General features: G+C 35.5%; 1 protein-coding gene across 22 annotated transcripts; it reads right to left on the reverse strand.

Annotated features, from left to right (window-relative positions):
* Nucleotides 1–277: 277 nt before the first annotated feature.
* Nucleotides 278–14,690, reverse strand: LOC142162675 (uncharacterized). 22 transcript variants are annotated; one of them, XR_012693945.1, is made up of 7 exons: nt 14,517–14,614; nt 14,131–14,207; nt 9,128–12,573; nt 8,719–8,786; nt 7,447–7,545; nt 5,916–5,993; nt 278–617 (listed from the first exon to the last, which is right to left on the reverse strand). XR_012693945.1 is itself a non-coding variant. In XM_075219185.1 (6 exons), the coding sequence occupies exons 1-5, from the start codon at nt 14,673–14,675 to the stop codon at nt 4,157–4,159; spliced, it is 447 nt and encodes a 148-aa protein (XP_075075286.1). In that variant the 5' UTR covers nt 14,676–14,690; the 3' UTR covers nt 278–617; nt 4,118–4,156. The 22 variants fall into 22 exon arrangements, 4 of the variants coding, with proteins under 4 accessions (XP_075075286.1, XP_075075287.1, XP_075075288.1 ...); XR_012693944.1 differs by lacking the exon at nt 9,128–12,573 and having other exon boundaries at nt 14,517–14,605; XR_012693942.1 differs by lacking the exon at nt 7,447–7,545 and adding an exon at nt 6,069–6,199 and having other exon boundaries at nt 14,131–14,598.
* Nucleotides 14,691–23,067: the final 8,377 nt, after the last annotated feature.

A 23,067-nucleotide genomic window follows, 5' to 3' on the forward strand; every position in this document is an offset into this window, starting at 1 on the left:
TGATTAGTTCCGAAATGTCGTTACAAAGTAAAACGTGTCGGAATCCTGGCATGATTCGAGCCACCAAAAATTGCTAGCTCACCAACTCACGCGTGCCTATCCTTGCTTGCTACCTTAACTAGCAATCTCAGACTTACAACTATGCTTCTTTTTCCTTAAAGCGTTACAGTACCTTTTTTGAGTAACAATTGAGGGTAAGATTAATGTTACGATCTAGTTGACCAAGAACTCAAACAATCATGCTATAATCTGAGATTAGTTAACAACTTACTACCTATTTCAGGGATCAAACCACAAGTGCCATTTTGCAAATTATCGGAAGTTATACCCAAACATCCATTACATGATCAAGTTCTGTTTGAATACGAGCTAAACTACGTTATTCCAACACATTATCTAACGCATAGCAGTTTCTACAGTCCCTTACAAACAACTAGAATGACGAAACTAAATTTTTACAAATTACAGATTCAGTAATGCCTTAAGTAACTAAACAAAACAATAACGACAAAAACAAAACAGATTGCTTTTCTGGTTTTCATTTCAACTTCAATTTTTCACATACATTCATGCTTCACATTTTTCCGGCTTACAACAGCCATGGTAAAGGCGTGTACCTGATAGAAGAACAGAAACAGAGTAGAGAAAGAAGTCAGCAGCAGTTGCAATGGCACAACAGCAAATTCAGCAACACAGCAGCAGCCAAAAATAGCCCAACAGTAGATTAAAACCCAATAATAGCTTCAGAAAATGTCACACAGCAACACCAAATGCACCAGAAAATCCCAGAATACAACCCAAATACCCCAACAGCAATATAAACCACCACAATATGACCAAACCTTGAGTTTGCAACAGAAGATGGACCAACAGACTTTCAGCAAATTTCCACAACTCTCAATGCAACAGTAATAGAGGTGAATACTGATTTCAACAGTAAAAGTAAAGCAGATTTTTCTTCTTTCAATCTCTCTTTGGTCTCTTAGGATTAGAAAAACCAGTCTATGCTCTCAAAACTAAACTGACCTCTCAAAGTTGGAAAAAAGCAGCCTCGTTTTTGCTCCTTTTTTTTTCTCTGAACACTTAATAATCTTCCAGCCCCCTTAATTGTTCTAAAGCAGCCTATTTATAAACCAATCCCAACCAGTCAAGCTGCCCGGATCCCTTCAGTCTTTTCTGCCCATACCCCTTAATTCCCCATGCCTAAATGTCTTTTCTTGATGCCAGTTATATTGTTCCCCATACTTGTCCTTTTATTTTATTCAAGAGGTATGGGTGATTAAAGTATTATTAGTCAGCCCCCATGCTCCACTGTTTGGTTCCCCATTAACAACTAAACTAAGGTTAATTATTAACAACTGGGCAGACTTGAGCTAGGGCCTGTTGAAACCCTTTTAGACTCACCAAACTTACCCTTTTAATCCACTGTTATTACTGTCTAACCCTAAACTCAGAAGTTAGAATCACAGCCTATATAAGCTTGCACCTTAAGACTGATTTCTGGTTGAATACTCAGGGTATTACAGCTATGTTTAATTCTCAGTTTAGGCTTAACCAATGGCTCGAATTTAATCCAACAGGGGTGCTAATCAGATGGTGTGAATCAAGTTGTTGCCTTTCAAGACTGTAAAAAAAACAAACGACAATATGTATCGACTCGACTTTGCGAGTTACAACGTATACTAATCGGTCGACAACAAAAGCAGGCTAAAACAGAACACACAGGTGATTCATGTGTTTTCGGACAGAACATGGAACTTATGAAACTTAATTATTCGACGACGTTACTCAAATCGACTATACAAACTATTACATGTAACACACAATCGACAAACAACATAGACTAAACAAGCCACCAAATTATTTCAATATTCGGGACATTTAGCAGGGAGCTTACGAAACTTAACTATTTGACGACATTAGTCGAAGCGAATAGATATCTCATAACATACACTTAACACTGAATAGAAGGCAAGAAAAGAAAATTACCTCGGAAGCTTAAGCATCAAAAATGACCCAGGCCTGAACCGGACTGGACTTCTTTGAGGTCGAATGGACTTTAATCGAAGTGTTCTCGATTAAGGTCTATTAGACCCCAATCTGTTGTTGATTTGGACGGACCCCCATGGATTCGATTTTTAGGGTTCTTGAGCTCAGATTTGGGGTTCGAAGAGTTCTACCTAGATTCGAACGAAACCAATGTTGATTAAGGTATAAGGGATGTCAGGGGAGTGGCTGGTGTGAATTTGGGACTCATTAGATGATTTAGAGTTTTGGCTCGAATCTTTGATCGAAGATTCGAGAACCCTGGAGATGATTCGAAGTTAAGTGACCAGGGATTCGTGTTCAGGGTGGTTTGTAGGTTCAGTGGTGTAGCTATGGTAACTGGTGGCGTTGTTGGGGGTGTTTGGGATCGTCTCTGAGAGAGACGATGAAACTATGGGGGTGTTTGGATAGGGGCGGGGTTCGTTGGGATCATTTATATACTGGGCCAAAAGTCGAATCCTAGCCGTTGGATCAATCAGGATCAATGGTTTGGATTGGTTCACTTAACGAGACGGTGGGTCAATCTCTGGGTCGGGTTTGGCTTTTGGATATGGGTATTGATTGCATCCGTTGGATGAGGGCTAGATGGACGGCTGGGATCGACTGTCATCGAAGCGACGTAGTTCTGGTATCAGACTACGTCGTTTGATGGCGTGGGAGACGGGTCTTCTGGGCTGACTGACTTGGGCCGATTTTTGGTGCTATTTGGGCCTGATTTTCAGCTCAATTTTTGGCTCAAATCCGGGTATTCTTTACTATTTTCAACTCTTTTCTTTTTCTACTTTAATTAACAATCAACAAAATTCTAAAATAATTTTGTAAAACCAAAATTAGCCTACAACAATGTTAAACCTTAACAACAATTAACACACAAGGTCAAATATTTAATTAAAAATAAAATTACACCACGACACACATAAATGACAAAACACAACAAAAATGCATATTTTTGTGATTTTCTTTCTTTTAAAATAAAACATGGTTTAATTGACTCCAAAATGCACAATTAAATCTTGAATGCGCATGCAACATGTATATATATATATATATATATCAATATATATCAATCACAACAACGGCAAGCATTTACGGACCAAATAATTACCAAAATGTCATATAAATTCTAAAAATTGTACACAGATTGATTTGTTTTATTTTTTTGATTTCTTTTGGAGTAATTTCCGTGAAGCAAAAATCACGTGCTCACACGTAGTATCAGCACAACCGACCCCATGTGTTGGTAAGTGTCTAGCCTAACCCCGGCGAGGTATTTATATAATATATGGCGGAAAAGTAAATAAGTAATAAGCAGTTAAAGCTGGGGAAGGGGAACATGCTTCGGGGATAGCAGTTAAAAGAAATAACAGGGAATAATAAGGAAGCTAGAACTATAAGTTCTATCTCAAATGAAGAAAACTAAAGGCAACTTTCCCTTTCAGTTTCCTCTTGTTGCAGGCATGCAACCCGATCCCATTTCTCATATCTCGTGGTAGGCGTACCACCCGCTCCTATTTCATTATATCTTGTGGTAGACGTACCACCCGCTCCCATTTCATAATATCTTGTGGTAGGCGTACTTCCCGCTCTCATTTCATAATATCTTGTGGTAGGCGTACCACTCGCTCCCATTTCATCAATCTTGTGGTAGGCGTACCACCCGCTCCCATTTCATAATATCTTGTGGTAGGCATACCACCCGCTCCCATTTCATAATATCTCACAATCACAAGAAAATCCCGGCAAGGGAACATAAGTAATATAATAACTTTCCGGCAAGGGAACAAGGATATCAAAATAGTCATCCCGACAAAGGAGAATCAGCTATAACCAATCTCAGTTTTCTAGTACTCAGTTCAATTAATGGAAATACTTAATCATAGAGGACCATTAATCAAAGTATACAAGGTGTCATTCAAAAACACAACAACTTTCAAGTTAAGATCCACGGTCATGCTTGACACCAACGTATAGATACTCGTCACTATGCATATACGCCGTACTCAACAAGAAGCAAGTAGCAAATATAACTCAACTCCTAATCTCTCAAGCTAGGGTTAAACCAAACACTTACCTCGATGCCTTGAACACCACTCAAGTCTCAATTATAGCTTTACCTCTTGATTCCACCACCAATCCGCTCGAATCTAGTCACAAGTTGCTTAATTACATCAATAAATGCTAAATGAGTCAACCCCAATGCATGAAAATGAGTTTTCCAAAGTTTTACCCAAAAGTCAAAAATCACCCCCGAGCCCACGTGGTCGAAACCCGAGGTTCGAACCAAAACCCGATTACTCATTCCCCCATAAATTTAAATATATGGTTTGTTTTGAAATCGGACCTCAAATTGAGGTCCAAATCCCTAAATTTAGAAAAACCTAGGTTCTACCCACATCACCCAATTTCCTCATGAAAATCTTTGATTTGAAGTTGAAACCATGTTAAAAGGTGTTAAGAAGTGAAGAAAATAAGTTAGAAATCACTTACCAATCATTTCGGAGAAGAAACGTTGTTTGGAAAATCGCCTCTTATGTTTTGGGGTTTTGAAAAGTGTAAAATAACTGAAATTCACATGTATTTATACCCCTCTGAAGTTCCCACCGCGGACCGCGCAAGAAGGACCGCGGCCGCACAGGCTTCCTGAAGGCCTGTGGATCTATGCCCTGCGCGGACCGCGCAAGGCCGATCGCGGCCGTGCAACACCCACCGCGGGCAGCGCAAAGGCGACCGCAGTCGCGCTGGCCCCTTCGCGGCCGCACAAAAGGGTTCAGAGACTTGTCAAAGTTTCTGAACCTGCAACATCTGATCTTTTAAAGCCTAAGGCATCCCGGAACCTACTAGAAACTCACCCGAGCCCTCGAAACTCTAAACCAAGCATGCACACTACCTCAAAAATACCCTACGAACATATTCGTGTGATCACATCACCAATATAACCTCGTGAACATCGAATTGAGCCTCAAGATCCATGAAATTTCTTAGATTTTCTTTTAAACATCAATTTTCCCAATTTGGGTCCGGATCACGTCAAACGACGTCCGTTTTTTACCAAACTTTACAGGAGTGATTCAAAACATATATAAAACTCGTACCGGGCGCCGGAACCAAAATACGGACCCGATACCATTGCTTTCTAATCAGATTTCATTTCAATTTTCTTTAAATATTTTCAGTAAACAATTTCACTTAAAAATTCATAACTCGGGCATGGGACCTCGGAATTCGATTCCGGGCATATGCCCATGTCCCATATTTACCTATGGACCCTTCGGGACCGTCAAATCACGGGTTCGGGTCCGTTTACCTAAATGTTGACCGGAGTCAAACTTATTCATTTCGAGGTCAAAACTTAGCGATTTTTCACAAGATTTCACATTTAAGCTTTTCGGCTACGCGCCCGGACTGCGCACATAAATCGAGGCGGCTTTAAATGAGGTTTTCAGGGTCTTGGAGACAGATTTCAATTAGAAACAGGTGATGACCCCTTTCGATCGTCACAAAAATGCAATAAGCGTAGTTTTAGTTGGGTTTCGTCGTTTTTTCCTTTTTTGTTCAATGTCAAAATAGCTAAATTATTTCCATAAATCCAAAGGTCAAGAAGACATGAACACATCTAGCTTCCCAAACTAGAAGAAAGATAAAGTATAAGTACTCTGTTAATCCCTTACACCAATTCTCAGTTTTAAAGGCACTTAAAATATTTAACAGTCCTATTTCCATACCTCCTCTTCTACTTATAGTAGCAACTACGGATGTTTAGCAATTATTGGTAATTTTATATATAAAAAATCAAATCAATCCTTCAACCATGAATAGTATATCAAATTAAAAATAATACTCTATAGAATAGTAACTTGTAGTAAATTTACCTGATTGATTCAAGAGTTGGAAAAATTAGGTGGCAGTTGACCCTCGAAATGTTGAACAAGAAAACAAATTTGTTGGAGCTGATAATAACAAGAAAAACAGAATGATTAGGATATAAAAATCAAGAACAGTAGGAAGCTGATAATAATACCTACACATTTCACTTGAGCACCAAAATGGAGCCGATAATGGTTTTCTTACTTGCCCCTACTTCCAAGCATCTTATACACAGTGACTTTCATTTTTCTTCATTGCAAATGTAACTACAGTTGTTTGTAAATTATTACTGCATATAAATCACATAACCAGAGTATAAATCCAGAAATATTAAAGTGAAACAAAAATTGTGAGAGGCTCTTGGACTTGTTATATTTTGTTCACCTTCACTTCCTAAGAGACTAAATTGGAAGCAACTACTTCAATGAGGGTAACTAATGATGCAAAATACAACAAATTTAGCAGAAAAGAGGACTTAAAACGTTAATAAGAATTAGCCACTTCCAAATTAATTTTTTGAATTTATACCCTATTTTATGCATTAGGCAATTAAAAGCAGAAAAAGGGAAGAATAAAAATAGCATTTTTCAAGAAAATAGAGATACAATCCGAAAAGATTCATCTGAAAGCACTTGATGATTAAGAGATAATCCAATGGTGGTGTTGAGCTTGTCGAGCAAAAGTGTTATAACAACTGCTGCTAAACCTCCTTCCAACAGTGCCTAAGGATCTCAAAGATGAGATTTTCTCAAAATATTATCTTTCCCTCTAAAGATAATCCTGATATGAATTGGTGATTGGTGTTAACTTTCAATTGTAATCTATAGCTAGACTACTAAGCTTATAGAAAGAGTTGTCAAAGGAAGACCGACGACAATTCTACTCTGTTTTTCTAGGATATCTGATTCCAAGTTTACTAGAAAAGTTACCGCAGGTATAACTATTATAGCTCTAACTTTTAATATGGCTGACTAGTACCTAGTAATTGGCAAAGTATAAAACAAAACTATGAACAAGTTCTGCAATTATAATAGGTTACACATGATATTTATCTTTCCTCATATTTTTAATCTAAATGCACATTGTATGTTACATCATAAACTACCAAAATACACTAAATAAAGTTAGAAAATGTTGAAAGTAAAATTTTTCATGAAAAACTTAAAGTGATACTTCAAATATATTCAACTACCCAATACCCATTTTGACATTTTGGGAAATCATATGCTTAACAAAGAAATACCAAAAAGAAATTTAGGAAGAGCTAAAGAAAGAATAAAGATTTCTTGATCTTACCCACTACCCATATCAATACGATAGGAAAATTGTGAAAATTGGAAACTAGCAAAGCAAAGCACTTGTCCTATTCACGTAAGAGCATAACAGAGGAATTCTTAAAATTAGCATAAATGGTCGATTCATGTTTACCTATTCCTCATTTTCTCAAAAGCAAGATGGCTATCACAAATTAAAATTACTTATTTACTGTATGGAAAGACAACGATTCGGAGCAAAAAGAGAAACCCTAACACAAACCTTGGAGTAGAAAGTAGGCGTAATTGTTTTGTACATATCTTCGATGGACTTTGGATGATTAAAATCTTCCCAAAAACACAAAACGAAGAACAAAATCCCCTAAATAAATAAGATTGTAAAGAATTTGAGTGATTGTTTGAATTCTTAAAATTGTTCTTCAATATAAATACATTAACAAAAGAGGAGATAAATTAACCTTCAGAAGTAAGCTAGATTTTGAGGTGGGAACATGAAGAGAGATACCAAACAAAAATTTCAATTGTAACTGTGTAATTGAAAGGAGAAAACCTAGAGCCAACGTGAAAAGTATGAGGAAAAAAAAAGTTTTGTCGCATTTGCTTTTTGGCGGAAAGTTGAAAAGAAACAAAAAAAATTACGCCAAAATTTAGGTCCTAATTTTTTTATTCAATACTCCATACAAGTTTATGATTTCCTACAACTGCCTTAAGTAAATTTATGATCATAATTAAATTTATCGTTAAATATTTATAAATTTTTAGTAAATTATCTTATATATATATATATATATTGTCACAGTAGCCCCTAAATATACGTAATTAGTTGTAGAGAAAATCAAGTGTTTCACCAACAATACCAAACGTTTTGGCAACAATAAAAATGTATTGTTGCCAATTTATTATATTTTAAATTTTATTAAATAACAAACAAAATATATCAGCCAAGTTTTTTAATTATAGTCAAATCTCTCTATAATAATATTGTTTGTTTGTATATCCTTTAGCGAAATGATTATTATACACTTGTAATATTATTTTACATTTAGATATTGTTTGACTGTTACATACAAAATTATAAAAATAGTCATTTTTTCAAACATTTTATGTAATAAAAGAAAATAAAATATTTAAATTTAAAATCTCAAAATATATTCATATTTTACAAATTAAATTTTTAAAAAAAGCTAATGTATTATTAAAATCCATGGTAACTAGTTTTATTGTGCCTACAAATAATTAAACTATCTAATACACATATATATTGGAAAACTAATTGGATACAAAAAAAATTCAAATTTAATGAAAGAAATCTATAATTGTAGCTTGATTGTTAGATTTCAGTCACTTCTGGTAATATAACGCTTGATCAAGTGGCGAAGATTTTTGCCAACTTTCAGCAAGGGTATCCGTTAGTTTTCTCTAAAGGAAGTCTATGAACTTAACAATTGAATATTTTATCTCAACCAAATAGAGCACAACGATGTAAAATTCTGGGTTTCATACCCTCAGGACAATATTTACAATCATTACTCACCTCTATCCGGTCCAAACTCTAGCCCGCGATGCCTTTGCCTCTCGAATCGGCCTTTGGATGCTCCAAATCTAACCAAAATTAGTGCAAACCCATCAAAATATGCTAAGGTAACAAAGCTCACTCGAAAGAAATCAAATTACAACACAAATCCCAAAATTGGCCAAATCCGACCCCCAGGCCCACATCTCGGATCCCGATAAAAATTATATCAATAGACTCCTTATCACTCCCCGAGTTCATTCATATCAAAATCATCAAAATCCAATCACAAATGGTCCCTCAAATCCCTAATTTTAGGTCTCCAATTACAAGCCATAGTTCTTCAATATTTAGGCTTAAATTCAACAATTTTCATGATTAATTAGGTATAAATTACATTAGGATTGAGTGTTAAGTCCATAAATCTTACCTCAAGGTGTTCCCCCTTGATTCCTTCTTCAATCCCCTTCAAAAAGCTTCAAAATCGCCCAAAAATGGAGGAACTTAGACCCCAAATCGCGGAAATAGGTCTTTTAAACATTCTGCCCAGCACTTAACATTTCTTTATCGCAAACGTGGTCAAAGCCTCGCATTCGTTAAGTTCAAATTTAAGTTGAACAAAATCCCTTTTTCCCGAACGCGTCTCCACCCTCGCAAACGCGAGAGCTCAGCTTCCCAGCCCATCGCGAACGCGGCTCTCCTCTCGCGAACACGTAGCTTGACGACCCCAATCCTTCGCGAATGCGGGACCTCCTTCGCGAAGGACAAACCTTCAGCCTCACACTCTAGCCCTTCGCGAATGCGAGGGTCCACTCGCAAACGCGAGGCACTGCTGTCTGAAACACTACAACAGATTTTTCTACAATTTTTTTCAACATGAAATGGTCCGTTTAACCACCTTAAACTCACCCGAGACCCTCGGGACCTCAACCAAACATTCCAACCTATCCCATAATATCATTCAAACTTGTTCCAACCTTTGGAACACTCAAAACAACATCAAAACAGCAAATTTGCATCGGATTCAAGCCTAAGAATTCCAAAATCTTCTAGATTCCGCTTTCGATCAAAAAGTCTACCAAACCACGTCCGAATGATCTGAAATTTTGCACACACATCTCAAATGACACAACGGACCTACTGCAACTTCCGGAATTCCATTCCGAACCCTATATCAAAATCTTACCTATCAACCGGAAAACGCAAAAATTCTAATTTCGCCAATTCAAGCCTAAATCTACTTTGTACCTCCAAAACACATTCCGATCACACTCTTAAAACCCAAATTACCTCCCGAAGCTATCGGAACTTAAATCCGAGCCCTTTGACACATAAGTCAACATCCGGTTGACTTTTCCAACTTAAGCTTACTCAAAAGAGACTAAGTGCCTCAAACCTTACCAAAACCTCTTCCAACCCGAGCCAACCAACCTGATAACACAAAATACAGCTGAACAAGGCAATAAAAAGCAGAATTGGGGGAAACAGAGCGGTAACTCATGAAACGACCGACTGGGTCGTTATAATAGAGTATACTTATGATAGAGATGTTTGACTATATATAGTTATATGTCAAACTGTTTGTAATGTACGCTAGTTTAAAGTCAATTCTGAGCCTTTTTCCCTTGCAAAAAATAAAAATAAAAATCACATGTTGGACATCTTCGAATAAGGGTATATTTAAACAAATTATGTAACAACATTGAGTATATTTGACCTCAACTATTGACACATAATATATTTGGGTCTTTCTCAAAGTTCAGTGGCATATTTGAATATATTTCTTTTTTGCTTTTATAGTGTTAGAAATTCTAGTTGTAGTTAATTAGACACATAATTTTGTAAATTCTGTGAAATAATGCAATCAACCCCCCCCCCCTCCCCGTTTAGATAAATAATACCAACAATTATCACCATGAATAGGTACAAGATTTTTCATGGCCAAAAAATGCACAATTTGACTATAAATTCTAATTATCATAATATAAAAACCAATAGGTGGTTACTAACCTTTTTTCTTCTTTCTGAATTTAATTGTAACAACTTGAAATAAATATTTTTATTTTCGTCACAAATCGTACACAAGGTCAACGATAAAATAATGTGTGATCAGCAATTTCATTTTTGTAGGTAAATATTAATCCGTAAATGGTATTTAATATTTTTTTGGTAGGAAATCTTATTAGAAAAAGTTTGTTATAAAATTTGAATATCATCCCTATATTAGTACATCCAAATATGAAATCTAATATTTATCACAAAAAATTGAGTGAGTTGTGACGAATTTCTAGTTGTAGCTAGCTAGATACTATATTTTTTGAGACAAAACCTCATCGTGGCTAAATTAAGTATTATATAAGGACAACAAAATGATCGTCACAAATTATCTACTTTATTAGTGACAAAAACTATGGTCACAATAAGTACGATGTTTTGTAGCTAAAGTTCGCATTATTTAGCTACAAATTTTTAAATTTTGCTATTTTAACAAAAACAAAATTGTGACAAAACTTTTTCGTATCTGAATTTAAGCATTTATTAAGACAAAAGATATTTCGTCACGAATGATATACGATGTCAATGCAAAAAAAGTTTCGTCACTAATAGCATTATCTTTGTAGCTAAATATTTCTTAGTAAATGGCGCCAACTCATTTTTTGGAGGGAAACATTAGTGGACAAAACATTGCTACAAAATTTTGTACTTCGTCACTAAAAGTATGTGACTCGTGTATTTAGACACAAAAAGGTAACTTTCGTCACAAAAAGTTAACAATTAGTGACAAATTTTGTATAGTAGCTAAAAATTTTGTAGCTAAATATCATATTTGTTGTAGTGGAAGCAGGTTTTGGAGGTGAGGCTATAGAGTTTATGACCTTTCTTAGTAAAGTTATAACCCACAAATACACATGGGATAGATCTGGGAGAAAATTTGTCCTTGTGCAACTTAGTTACAGTAGAGTAACACAAACAATCAAAGGCTTTAAGATGAGAGTAAGAGGGAACAGAACCATATAACAACTCATAAGGGCTTTTGTGATTCAGGAGAGGGGATGGAAATCTATTGATCAAGTAGGTTGCAGTTAGAAGACAGTCACCCCAGAATCTAATGGGAAGATGGGATTGAAACAACAGGGCTCTGGCAATTTCAAGCAAATGGTTGTGCTTCCTTTCCACCACTCCATTCTGTTGAGGAGTGTGTGGACAGGAAATCTGATGTTGAATTCCTTTTTCAGAGAAGAAAATAGAACCTGAAGTAGTAGACCCCAATTCTAAGGCATTATCACTTCTGACAGCCTGAACCTTAGTATGGAATTGAGTTTCAACCATGGCAATGAAAGCCTTGAGTAAATCAAAAGCATTACTCTTGGCTCCCATAAGATGGGTCCAAGTGGCCCTTGAGAAATCATCAATAATGGTCAAGAAATATTTGGAATCATTATATGTGGGTGTGTGATAAGGTCCCCAAGTATCTATGTGAATTAACTGAAATGGGTGAGTGGACTGTATACTACTATCAGGGAAAGACGGTCTTGTTTGCCTGGCTAATGGACAAACAGGACAGTTAAAGGATTGTTTAAGAGGAAATTTACAATTTAAAGCAGATATAGTTTTCAGCTTGGAGAAAGGAATATGACTGAGTCTGTAATGCCAAACAACTTCAGCTTTATTCATATTATCAATAGCTGATATGGTATTTACAGGTGACCATTCATCAATTACATTAGCATGAACAGAAGAGTTAGAAATTGAAATATTTGAAAGAGCAGAATGATTAGGGGGAAAATCTGGATTAGGAGCAATGAGAGACTGGAACAACTTGTAGAGTTCATTGTCCAGCTTACCAAGTACCACTAGCTTCCTCACTGAAGGGCCCTATAAAGTACAAGCAGCCTTGGTAAACTGTACTATGTCATCAGAATGAGAAAGTAATTTGTAGACATAAATGAGATTATACTAAAAACTAGGAACATAAAGTACATTGTGCAATATCAAATTAGGAAATAGAGCCAATGACCCAATATTGGTAACCTTGACTTTATAACCATTTGGAATAAAGACAAGGTATGGAACAGGTAAGGTTTGGACATTAAAGAGTAAACTTTTTGTGGAAGTCATATGGTCAGAAGTTCCAGAGTCTATGATCCATACTATACGATCCACTTTGGTCAACATACATGCACCATAAGACACACCGGGAGGAATTAACTCACCAGCAAAATTGGCTGACCCCATTAGGCTTGAGGTAGATGGAGAAGGAGACAGGTGTGACTGTTGAAGTAACATCATCAATTGAGAGTACTGATCCTTGGTAAACCCAGGGATAGCAGACATATCTTCAGACTGTGGAAGAGTACCATGCTCAGTAGGGATGTCACCAGTCCTAGATTCAGGATGGTTGGTGAGCTCAACATGTGCAGCAGTTTTTCTAATGTTAGGAGTTTTAGTGAACTTGAAACTTGGGGGATAACCACGGAGTTTGTAGAATTTTTCTATAGTATGTCCAGGTTTCTTACAGTACTTGCAGGTGACATTTGGTTTAGATGATTCAAAATTCACTTTAGAAGGGTAACTCTGCCTGGACTCTCTAACATTAAAGGATGCAGAAGTAGAAGGAAACTGAGTTGCAGCAGACACATTCCTCTGCTTCTCATCAGACAATAGAATGCTATACACAGCTCCAACTGAAGGAAGTGGTTTCATCATGAGAATATTGCTTCTGGTTTGGACATACGTATCATTTAAACCCATTAAGAACTGATAAGCCCTCTATTCCTCATCTTCAGCAGACTTAGCCCCACAAGAACACACCCTAGTTTGACCAGCAGATATGGAAGCTATTTCATCCCATAATTGTTTGATTTTATTGAAATATGAGGCTATGTCAAGAGACCCCTGGGAAATATGTGCTAACTCTTTCTTAAGTTCAAAAACTCTAACACCATCAGCCTTACCATATCTCTCTTCTAACTAATTCCAAATTTGCCTAGCAAACTCTGAATACTCCGCACTGCGAGATATTTCTTTAGACAAGGAGTTTACTAACCATGAAATGACAAGGTCATTACACCTCTGCCATTGTCTGGCAAGAGTGAAGTAGGTGAAGGTTTCTGGGAGTTTCCATTTATAAAATCTAGTTTGTTTCTAATTGAAAGTGCAATAAGAATATTACGCCTCCAACGTCCATATCCTGTTCCATCAAACGGAGTGGAGACCAACGAGGTCCCCAAAACATCTGATGGGTATACATAGAGAGGATGACATGGATGAGTATAATCATCCTCATGGAAGACAGTGCGAGAAATAGCTGGAGTTGAAGAAGAATCAGGAGTTCCGCTGGCCATGTTATCAGATTGACAATCAATTATATAGAGAACCTAGGTCATGCAAGTAGAAATACAAAGATGTAGTGAAAGATGAAGTTGATGTTACCAATCTCTTTTGCAACCGGAAAGAGCTACGACCTTCAACCAGAAAAACACTTCAATATCAACCGCCATCATAGAATTCTGATACAAGCAAAACCTTAATTTCAATCGAAATCCTTGAAATCGTCTGAAAATGAAATTCACTGCTGCTATGCACTATAGAAGATGGTTGAACACGGTATTGGAGAAGAAATCGAGCAGAAAAGCACCACCAAACCACGAATCTCAAAAAATCAAAAATCGGACGAAGTATACATAAAACCAACGATGGAGGATGAGTGTGGGATCAATCGAACTCTCAGCATGAGATTTAGAAGGATCTCGGCTCTGATACCATGTTAACATGAGAAAAAAGCAGAAGAATAAGAAAGATTGAGAACCAGGCCTTACGCCATGTTTACTGAGAGCAAAAGCTTTGAGAGCAACAATTATTCTGTATATCTGAAAATGAATAATTGTCCTATTACATACATGGGCCTCACTTTTATAGTGACCAGGAAAGATAAAGAAAATACAAATGAATGGGCTTCTAACTCTTAATCTGTACATTTAGGCCAAACTATAGCTACAAAGAGTGAAAAATCTACTGGGCCCAAAATATTAACCAACATCTAATTTGCCAACTCTAACAATGTCATAAACGTACTGTTTCTGGTCAAGGTTATTATGGGTCCATACTTGGAACTAAAAATTAGCCAACCATATGGTGATCGTTATATACGATTTGCTACAAATAGATTTTATTGTATTGAATATGAGCATTCCTAGTATTGTTGTTTCTGCATGTATTTCAATTATGAAGGCTAGCAGTTTGGCTTGTTAATGTCACCTTATTTATCATGAAATGCATTAGCTTCTAAATTTCGCTTATTGTGATTCATCACAAAAATTAACTCTATATACTCAAATAGAGTGTCTCGAGTTAGACTTTAGGTTTTCACTATGATGTCCTTATTGTCGAACTCGATTATGTCAGTGGTGGAACTAGAATTTCAACTTTATGGATTCTTGATTTTAGAACGACAATTTTAAAAGCAATTAGCTGGATTCTAAATTTAATATCTGCATATATTTAATAAAAAAAATAATACAAATATACTATTTGAGCCCCATTTGACCCTTAATCTAGTGTACCAAACAGCAATGCATAATTACTATTTTGATTATTTACACCTTTTTTATTTTCACAAAATCATACATGATCTCCTCATTATTGTTATGCTTTTTGGCTAACGACGCCAGAGTCTGAAGGTGCTTTGAGCACTGTTCTTGATATGCTTTTAAGCAGCTTGGGAGTAACAATGCCAGAGCCGCCCATTGTAGCCGTTTTAAAAAAAAAAAAAATCCGATTACCTTTCTCTTTTTTTTTTTTTTTTTGTATAATCAAGATATTCAAAATTTAATATTTACCATTTCCAAACTCGGAATTATTCCTCTACCCCTCCCCAGCTTAAATACCAAATTTGGTTCAAAGATTCGAACTCCTGACATGCGTCTACCACAGAGCCCTCTTTGTACTATCTTTACGGCCGAATAGCACAAATATCATTTAGCACCACCATTTAAATTTAGATGCCGTTAAAAGAAATTTTATAAAAATAGCCTCTGCCAGAAATTTAAAGCAAGCTGCCAAAATCTGTAGCACGCTGCCAGAATTTTAGCGTGCTTCCAAATTCTGACGCAGGGCTATTTTTCAGGTCAAATTAACATTGGTTCTAAAAAGATCCATCTAGCATAAGTTCTTGATCTTTACTGCCGAATCACAAGCTCGGGAAAGAAAAACTTGGAGGCAATTAAAGACCAAGACGCCTACTTATGGTTATGACTTATGAAGAGCTTTGCAGCTTCAATTCGCATCTTCAACATTTTTGTGTAAAGAGTATCTCATCAGGAATAGCAACAAATGCACCTTTTTTAAAAAAAAAAAAATACAAGTGATTATGTTTTGATTTTATCCACAGGTTTATCAATAATCAATAATTAGAGAAAAAGAGAAGAAATGACAATCTTTTAAGAGAGACACACCCATCTTTACAGGAGAAATTAACACCAAGGCAAGCAATGTAAAATGCACATGTTTCTGTACTGGTTCCAGAAAAGCAAAAACAACCTTCACAGGAAGGATCTGTGTTTCATTTGGCAGCATTATAACTTTCGCCAACCCCAAAACCAGTTTCAGAATTTAGAGACGGTGCCCAGATATCAAGGAAAATACAGTAGTATTTTCATCAATGGGATATTGATGAAGTCTTTCTTGTCAAAGACAAAAACCACCTCTAACTTACACTACATTACAAGTTGCAGCAAAACAATTCACCTCTTGGGTGGAGATTCAGGCACAAGTACTTCCCCATGTAGAAATCAATAGGATGAGGCAGACGTTCATGCTATTCCCCCATGTACGTACCGAGTAACTCTATCCACTAAGGCGAGCTAAAACATACTTTATGTACCTGAGCAAACAAACAAGGTATACCCTTTCATTGGTCATTTGAAGTTCCAGTTGCTCAGAGACTTTGACTATCAAGCTGATCCATCAGCCATAAAACCTCTAGCATTGAACACAACTGAAGCAGTATGCTTCTGCTATGCCATAACCAAAAGTTTTGATCAACACATCTACTTTCTGCTGTTAATATAGGATGAAAACAGAAAATTTTGTCTAAAGGAGAGGGAACAATTCTTTAGTCTTGGTAAGCATTGCCCAAGCTGTTACCATAAAGCCAAACTATAGGATGGAAAGGGAAACTTTTATCTAAAGGAGACGAAACTGTTTTTTAATCTTAGTAAGCATCGTCCAATGCTCGTTAGATATTCTAAGAAGCCTCAATCATATAAAATTTACTAATTAGCTAATCAGTGGCGAAGGCAGGATCTCCACAAAGGGGGTTAAAAAAAAAAAAATTGTAGCTAGTGGGTATTGAACCTATGACCTTAGGAAGATTTTAAACCCCCTTGACCACTAAGCTACACTTTTGGGTTGTGTTAAAGGGATTCAAAACTTAATATATAGAGGTAAAAACAGATTGTCATATATATACAGTGTAATTTTTCGGCGAAGGGGGTTCGGGTGAACCCCCTTCCGCCCCCTAAATCCGCCCCTGTAGCTAATGATCTGATCAAACATTTGTTGACAAATGGTCAAGGCTGTTTGAAACTATCTTATCTCATCAAGATTGGTCCACCAACATCAGAGATCCTTTATATAGGTTCTTGAGGGAGCTTGCAGAAACCATCTGCTTTTTATCAAATTAGCTTCTCCATTGCGGTTGCTGAATTAGGATACCCCAATAATAAAATCTCAATTCCTAAAATGAAGAATCAAATTGGAAAATTGGAAGAGATTCTAACTTTTATCTTTTACTTTAGTAAATAAAAATATTTTTACTGATCAACAGAAGCACCAAGGACGTGCATTTCATGTAACAAAAATGATCACAGAACGCACATATAAAGTTAAAAAGCCTATATCATCTGAAACGAGATGACAAAATCAAATTAGGTGTGTACATCTTTCAGAATTCCAAATTTTATCTTGAACATGTAACCAAATACCTTTGGCATATCATTGAGATGCCTGTAAAGTTTGAAAGAAAGTACTTTTACAATCTTTCTATGCAGCATGTAGATAGTAGAGTATAAATGTTTGCACAAACCATAGGAAAAATTTTGATCTATAAGAAAACACGAAAAACACGAGATGCCCTTTACTTATAATGAATACTCACACCAGCAATCCTTAAGGATAAATTGAAAGAGCTCTCGCAAGCTGGAAGCAATAACAACAAAAACAAACCCAGTGTATTCCCACAAGTGGTGCCTGAGAAGGGTATCGTATACACAGACCTTACCCCTACCTTTAAAAAAACAGAGAGGTTGTTTTTGCGGTAGACCCTCGGCTCAGGGAAGATAAAGGGATGGGCCAATGACAAACAAACCAATCGAAAAATCAAGCGAAAACACACAACTATCCCTATTTAGTAAAATTAAAACCGAAGCGAAGACAACCACAAGTAATAGCAGAAGTCCAGAAAGGCGAAAATACATAAAGACACTAAGTGGTGTACTAAAGCTGCTGTTACAAAAAAAAGACAACGGTCGACTACCTAACCCTCTACCCTAATTCTCAACCACCACACCTTCATATCCATGGTCATGTCATCAGTAACCTGGAGCAACGCCATATCTTTCCTAATCACCTCTCCCCAGTACTTATTCGGCTTGCCTCTACCTCTTTATTGGCCCTCTAAGACCAACCTCTCGCACCTCCTCACTGGGCACCTGTGTCTCTCCTCTTCACATGTCCGAACCATCTTAATATCACAAATTGGAAGGAAAATGCAAAATCCTTCAAAACCTTGTTTTAATGCTCCAGTGATTCGCTCCACGACAGTGCTTTAGCTCCAAAGAGTCATCAACTTTTTTGTAGTGCTTAATACTGCAAAAGGCAATGAGAGGTTCACCTGAAGTCATACCAGTCCAGATATCAAAACTAATTAGGAAGATTTACTAACAATATTTTCTGGTCTTGACTGCTACTTTCGATTTAAGAAAATGTTTATCAAAGAACGCTTTCTTTGACCAACCTATATCGATCAAGACCAACCTCTCACACCTCCTCACTGGGCACCTGTGTCTCTCCTCTTCACATGTCCGAACCATCTTAGTCTCACAAGTTGGAAGCAAAATGCAAAATCCTTCAAAACCTTGTTTTAATGCTCCAATGATTCGCTTTGCATTAAATAGTGAATGGTAAAATTTAAAATCTTGGGCACATAGTTCTCTTATCAAGCTCCACGACAGTGCTTTAGCTCCAAAGAGTCATCAACTTTTTTGTAGTGCTTAATACTGCAAAAGGCAATGAGAGGTTCACCTGAAGTCATACCAGTCCAGATATCAAAACTAATTAGGAAGATTCACTAACAATATTTTCTGGTCTTGACTGCTACTTTCGATTTAAGAAAACGTCTATCAAAGAACACTACCCCCCCCCCCCCACATATCGATCAATCAGCTAACCTCAATCCTATATTAGTAGGGGTCAGCTATATGAATCCATTGTATCAGTTACACTCAATATGTTTCTGCATGCTTAGATAGGAACATCCCAATGAATAGTATTCAAATGAGTCATCGAATTCAAACTATCTTTACACCAGATATCAACCTACTGCAACCCTCTGGCTATCAAAACCACAACTCCTCCATCTTTATGCGTGTTTCATACAAAGTTAAAACCATTTTAGAAAAGAATCCCTTTTCTCATCTTTTTATTTTGAGACGATTAGCAGAGAACACAGAAAGCTTGACTTGGATAAGAAAGAAAACAATATTATTCCAGTATAACCTTAGCAAAATTCAAGGATAATGCAGAAATATAAAATGCTTCATTTCCATCGAAACATACATCCCAGTCAAATCCCTCGAAATTCCAACTTTGAACACAAAACATCTCCAATCACACCAAATAATCAATTCGCCCCAAAAAATAACATTCTTCTTCCTTCTTAACAAGCAAAAAAATTACTACTATAACAGAATATCAATTTTTCAATTTCATGTCCATTGAAACCTAAAATTACAATCACATCAAATCTGAACAGAAAATCACCAATAATACCAATTTACCCCAAAAATAACATTTTTTTCCTTCTTAATAAAAAGTAAAAACAGAACTTACAAGTCAAAACAAATCAATGATGTTCAGAATAACTGGTACTTGCTTCTCCTCCATGATCCTGTTTAGAACAGCAATGATCCCCATGATCATGATGATGACTCTTCTTAGATGGGTCATTTTCTTCGTCATCATCATCGCTATCGTCTTCATCAAAAGGCTTTTCTTTGTGGAAAATGCAACATTTTTTGGAACTTTTCTTGTTGAGGAATTCATTGTCCACTGTCCCTGATTTCCATGATACTCTCTTCTTTGGCTTCAGTTTCAATGTTAGGGTTTCGATTGGTTGTTGATGTACTTGTGATGATGATGATGACGAGGGTGCGGATTCTGATTGGTTTTCTTGGGTTAGGGTTATCGTCCCCGTTCCGGTCGCCGGCGGTGCAATTTGTCTCGTCCGTGTGGCCATTGTTCCGATTCTAGCCCCCCTCTCTCTCTCTTCTTTCCCTTTCTCAGTGTTTGTACTTTTAATGGAGTAGATAAAAATCTAAATAAATTAATATATAAAAGAAAGAATTAAAAAGGTGACTTGGCTGGCGAAGGATCCTATTTATCTTTTTTTTTTTTATATATTTCCTTATTATACTATTGTAAAAATTACAAGTTTATCAATTATTACTCCAAACGTTTCATAGGCACCTATTCATCAACTGATACAATTCCTATTATTACTCCAAACGTTTCAAGATTACTAAAGCACCGATTCTATTCATGATCGAATTCTATTCATATTCCCACTAATGACCCCTAACACTCTCATTTATGACCAAAAAAAATAATAGTAAAGAGAATCTTATAGCTTTGGGATTTCACCATGAATGAGAAAGCAACAGTCTAAAATGTTAAACATATGACTATTCCTCACTTTAGTTCCTTTTTTTAGTACTACATATATTAATTAGAATCTTCTTTTCTTGATGTTAATTCAGTTGTTGTATTACTACATATGACTACATATATTAATTAGAATCTTCTTTTCGGCTATAAAATACATATATGTTATGTCACCCAAATATAGAAAAGGATCTGAATATGGCAATAGTTCCAAGAATAATGGAGAATAAAATTCGGTGTTTGAGGATCAGAATATGGCAATAATTCCAGGCCATTGTATGTTTTTATCTGTTTTTTCTTAAGCATGTCATTTGTTCTTATTTCTCTTTATTTTTTTTCTTTCCAGTAAATCTATAGATTTATGCTTATTAGCATGTTAGTTCTACGTTTTATTATTTGTAATTTAAAACCTCATTTTCTAGGTAGAAACAATTGCTTTAAGCTGAACGCGGGGTTTGATGTTAATACTTTCATTTTCATTTGGAGACACCAACAAGTAAGAGGTATGAAGAATATATCGTCGTACAGCTTCATCGTCACATCATCCCCTCTTTGTTCAATTTGCGAACTCTATCGTTTGAATAAGAATAACTTTCTAGGAATCCATACCGTTAGGCTCTTCAAGTTTTCTAAGTAATTTCCTTAAAACAAAGTCAAGTTCATTTCACAAATAAGGTTGAGTAACGACTTTACTATAATTGTATATACAAGAACCAAATTAGCACTTATTTATAATTACTTTTAAAAAAAAATTAAAATCATTTAAGTCGTGATAATCATTTTATTCATAAAATATAATATATCGTCCGATTTAGATGAATGACAATGCAAAATATTGTTCATTTAATTACCTCATTTTCTTTCCATACATCATAAGTATCAAGTAATGAAAAACAATTATGTGCTGCAAATATTAAATTGAAATTAGGTAACACTTATTGATATAAATAATAAGTTATTGTGCTTGACATGTATAGAAAAATAGAGAAAACTGGCACTTGAATGTTTTAGAAAGAGCAATTAATCTCGAGAAGGCATTTCTAATATAAAGATTTATATTTTTGGTTTGTATGATTATAAAATAATGTGTCTATTTACAAAATTTATTTCGTATTCATATACATAACTCTTTTAATCTCTTATATTTCAATCAAAATTATGAAAAAATAATTTTGTGTATTCATTTTTTTTTTGACCGCGCGAAGTGCGGATATATTCTCTAGTTCTAACTATAAAACTGATTTCGTTACTCGCCTATACTCTTTTTGTTTCATACAATTAAATTGTTAACCATTTTTTGCAAATAAATTATTAATAATTATGATTTATAATACTTTTAAGGTTATTTTAAAATATATAAATAAATTATTGATTTTAAATATATATAAAACTATTTTTAGTTTAGATAAGTTCACAAAGATGTAAATTTTCTTTAATTTTTAAAAGTAATTTTTAGTAATAAAAGGTATTCAGAAGTTGCATAAAAGCTCTTAGTTAAAGAAATTGTTAACGATTTCATATAAAATAAACTAAAGAGAGTATAATTGTTACACTAAAATTACTACTTTCCACATAATATATTACTACTACTCTAATTTTAACTATGGGTGTTTAACGAGTGGGTCGGGCCGGGCTGGGTAGGGGAATTTAGTACTCGTACGGATTATGGTCCGGGCCAGTTACGGATTGGGGCATACCTGGTTTAACGAGTTCGGATTCATCCGGGTAAAACTATTGTATAACTATTGTAAGTTATATTAATATAAAGTAAAGGGATTTTTTCCTAACTATATCATATATGAAACCTTATTACTCTAAATGTGCATAGTTTGTTAATTACCCGCCCAGTCCACACTTTAACTATAATTTATATACCATTTGACTATTAGGCATTAAAAGGGCAGAATATTTCCTTAAAACGCGCTAAAATTAAGGAGAGAATCTTGGTGTTAATTGATTCTACATTAAATTCAATTTTTAAAAAGGGAAAGGAGATTTTTCATCTGCGTATTTTTCTCCAGAAATACAATTCAAATTCTCGAAAAAAAAAGAGCGAACAATTCAAATTTTCGAGTTTCAACAACTCAAAGTTGAAAAAATCTGTTCTTCCATATATTTTCCACCATTGATAGCCATTAAAAAGATTGAAAGCTTTGAATTTAAATTTGGGTTTTCAAAAATCATTTTGTTTGGATTGGGTGTTGTTGTAAATAATTCGGAATATGTTTAGGAGTTTATATCTCAATTTTGAGGGGTTTTGGTGAAGATTAGACTTGGTTTTGACTGAATTTCAGAGAAGAAGAAGAAGAAGAAGAAGAAGAAGAAGAAGAAGAAGAAGAAGAAGAAGAAGACATATTTCCAGAAATTGTAGATAAATTGTAGAATTGTAGATCAATTGTAGATAAATTGTAGATAAATTGTAGATTGAGA

The sequence above is a fragment of the Nicotiana tabacum genome, chromosome 8 (assembly GCF_000715075.1).
Source record: "Nicotiana tabacum cultivar K326 chromosome 8, ASM71507v2, whole genome shotgun sequence".
Taxonomy (NCBI): domain Eukaryota; kingdom Viridiplantae; phylum Streptophyta; class Magnoliopsida; order Solanales; family Solanaceae; genus Nicotiana; species Nicotiana tabacum.

Coding starts and splice junctions, on each gene's coding strand:
- LOC142162675 (XM_075219184.1), bottom strand. CDS start 13,449: ATGGGTTTAAATGATACGTATGTCCAAACCAGAAGCAATATTCTCATG. Junction 5,994..12,911: donor GGGGTCAGCCAATTTTGCTG/GTGAGTTAATTC, acceptor TGTTATTATCAG/CTCCAACAAATTTGTTTTCT.